A 2672-nucleotide genomic window follows, 5' to 3' on the forward strand; every position below is an offset into this window, starting at 1 on the left:
AGAACCTCAGCCACCGCCGGAGCCAGATCTGCACAAACACAGAACAACACTATAGAGGTACTTCAGTCACTAAAACAGCGGCAGCCAGTCAGTTCATCTGTGTCTCATGAATTTAGTGGATTAGTTTAAACCTGCACAGGCATTTCCATCCGACCAAACCCTTACACAGTGTTGGGGACAGTTACTGTAAAAGTAGTGCATCGCAATATTGTGTTACTCCCTGAAAAATCACTTACTGCATGACTAGGCTACATTTGTTTTTTACATGACTTCTTCTCATCTGGGCTGGGCTTGGTTGTTTGTTCTTAATAATAAAAAAGTTATATTTTTAGCAAATGTAAAAGTACAACAATCTTCAGCAATAAAGAAAAATTATGTTTATCTAAAGTCATTTTGCTTACTAGTATGGTTGAATTGGATCATTGAAGGCCAGCAGCAAACACATTGGTTAATAAAATGGGATTAAATACATTAAGGATATTTATGTTAATTAGCATTGAATTATTGCAGGTTTGCATTATATTTTGAATTTGCATTTAACTGTTTTTATTCCTTTTGAGGAACACTGAACCTGTTTTTGTGCAGTGAGGTGATAAACACATGTTCATGTTTAGTCTAGAACTACAGTGAGATCATGTTCACACACACACTGCACTGACTCCTGATTACTGTCACCATGGCAACACCAGAGCTGTCACTCAACACATGGAGGCAAAGTAACTCTTGTTATTTCCTGAAAAAGTAACTCCGATATTTCCTGATTATTTAAAAAGTAATGTTACTTTACTAGTTACTTGAAAAAAAACAATCTGATTACGTGACTGGTGTTACTTGTATTACCCCCAAACACATGAACACTCAACTATATGAGCTGATTTACACTCGTGTTGCTTTAAAATAACTACCATTATTTTAGATTAATTCATAGCATTTAAACAATTACATTTTTGGGAAATTAAAAAATTCTATTTAGCATTTTTTTAAAGGAGAAACTCTGTCCTTCATCCCATTGTGATGCACACATGCATTTATACAGACATTTACAATCAGAAGCCTCCCAAATTTGAGCAAGAATTGCATTTGGATAGACAGACGGACAGATAGATAGATAGATAGATAGATAGATAGATAGATAGATAGATAGATAGATAGATAGATAGATAGATAGATAGATAGATAGATAGATAGATAGATAGATAGATAGATGGATGGATGGATGGATGGATGGATGGTTGTATGATGTATGATGGATGGTTGTTCTGGTGGTGTTCAGTGCTGTGTGGAGTCAGAGCTGATTGATCAATTGATTGATTGATTGATTGATTGATTGATTGACTGATTGGTTGGTGATCGATCGATCAGGTTCTGTGTTCACCTGCATCAGTGATGAGGGCCGTGGCGCAGCAGCAGTCGCAGCAGTGCAGCAGAGATCGACTCCTGAGGTTCGTGTTCAGCAGCGCGACAGTGCAGCCCAGTTTGGCGAGCGCGAGCCACGTGCACACGTACTGAGGCGCGTTCCCGTGAAAAAGCGACACGGTCTGACCCGGGTGCACGAGCGCGCGTTCCCGCAAAGCGTTCGCGACTCTGTTACTGATCCGGTCCACGTCCCGGTAAGAGAACACCTGGCCCTCGAACACGAGGAAGGGCTTCTGCGGGTGACTCCGCGTGATGTCCGTGAACCGGTCCAGAATCGTGTAGCACGGCGATCTGCGGCCGAACCGATTCACCCGCCACCCGACCTCAACCGTTCTGAGTACGAACAGGAAATCCTGAGTAAAGTACGGGAAACGAACGTACAGAAAAAGTAAGCAAGAAACGGCCAACCCGAGGAGAACCGAATAAATCATGTTGATGGAGAAGCGGGTTTGGGGTGTGATGGCGCGCTCCAGGTGACCCGGAATCCGTGGCTTTCAGACCGCAGTAAAGATAGCGGTGTGATATTCAGATTTCGTTTTGCTCTAAATACTCAGTGCGCTGTCATAGACATGCAAATAATACCAACCCGTCGTGATTTGTGAATTCAGGTGACGCTGTCCTTTGGGACGAGATCTGCGACTCTTCAAACACTGGACGCGCAGATCAGGTCTATATCAGGTCCGTCGGTACATGACCATTTCGGAACATCTGTTCGACCTCCAAACTAGGTCCACTATATCTTGACGTTCAACATTTGAACTTCGAACTGGGTAATTTTTTGGACGTAATTTGGACAGAAGTTGGACGTCCAAAAATAACATGAAAAGACGTGACTCCGACGGTGCCCTGCGCAGTGGGTTAACTGTGTAATGCCGTAGCTCCAGAAGTTGGACACTTAGAGGAGTGACACCGGAGTGATCTTCAGCTTGATCTGAGTGTTTCCACTGCAGCTCTGGTCTGTTAACCCCTTCGTGAGTCCGCCAGTGTGAGGAATGTGGAAGAAAAGCATTCTTCATGTTTAACGTCTATTACCAATAAACACACAGACTGCTGGAATAAAAGAACATTGTTTTAGATTGAGCTCGATTTGTGAAAACTTTCACAACAGCTTTTTATCGCGTGGCCTCTTTGCTCTGCCCCCCGTTTAATATCTAATATTATCATACAGCTGCTGTTACAATCAATAACGGTTTCCTATTCATTATGTAAATGAACTTTATATATATATATATATATATATATATATATATATATAT

The 2672-nt window shown here is 41.8% G+C and overlaps 1 protein-coding gene across 1 annotated transcript in view; it reads right to left on the minus strand.

Annotated features, from left to right (window-relative positions):
* slc27a2a (solute carrier family 27 member 2a) overlaps positions 1 to 2454 on the minus strand; it is a 6463-nt gene extending 4009 nt beyond the window's left edge. Inside the window, exons 1-2 of the mRNA XM_026286926.1 lie at positions 1376 to 2454; positions 1 to 28 (exon numbers count right to left, since the gene is read on the minus strand). The exon at positions 1 to 28 is cut by the window's left edge and continues 182 nt beyond it. Of these exons, the coding sequence (XP_026142711.1) occupies positions 1 to 28; positions 1376 to 1847 (500 nt within the window). The 5' untranslated portion in view covers positions 1848 to 2454. The remainder of the gene's footprint in view (positions 29 to 1375) is intronic.
* Positions 2455 to 2672: the final 218 nt, after the last annotated feature.

The sequence above is a fragment of the Carassius auratus genome, chromosome 18, assembly GCF_003368295.1.
Source record: "Carassius auratus strain Wakin chromosome 18, ASM336829v1, whole genome shotgun sequence".
Lineage (NCBI taxonomy): Eukaryota > Metazoa > Chordata > Actinopteri > Cypriniformes > Cyprinidae > Carassius > Carassius auratus.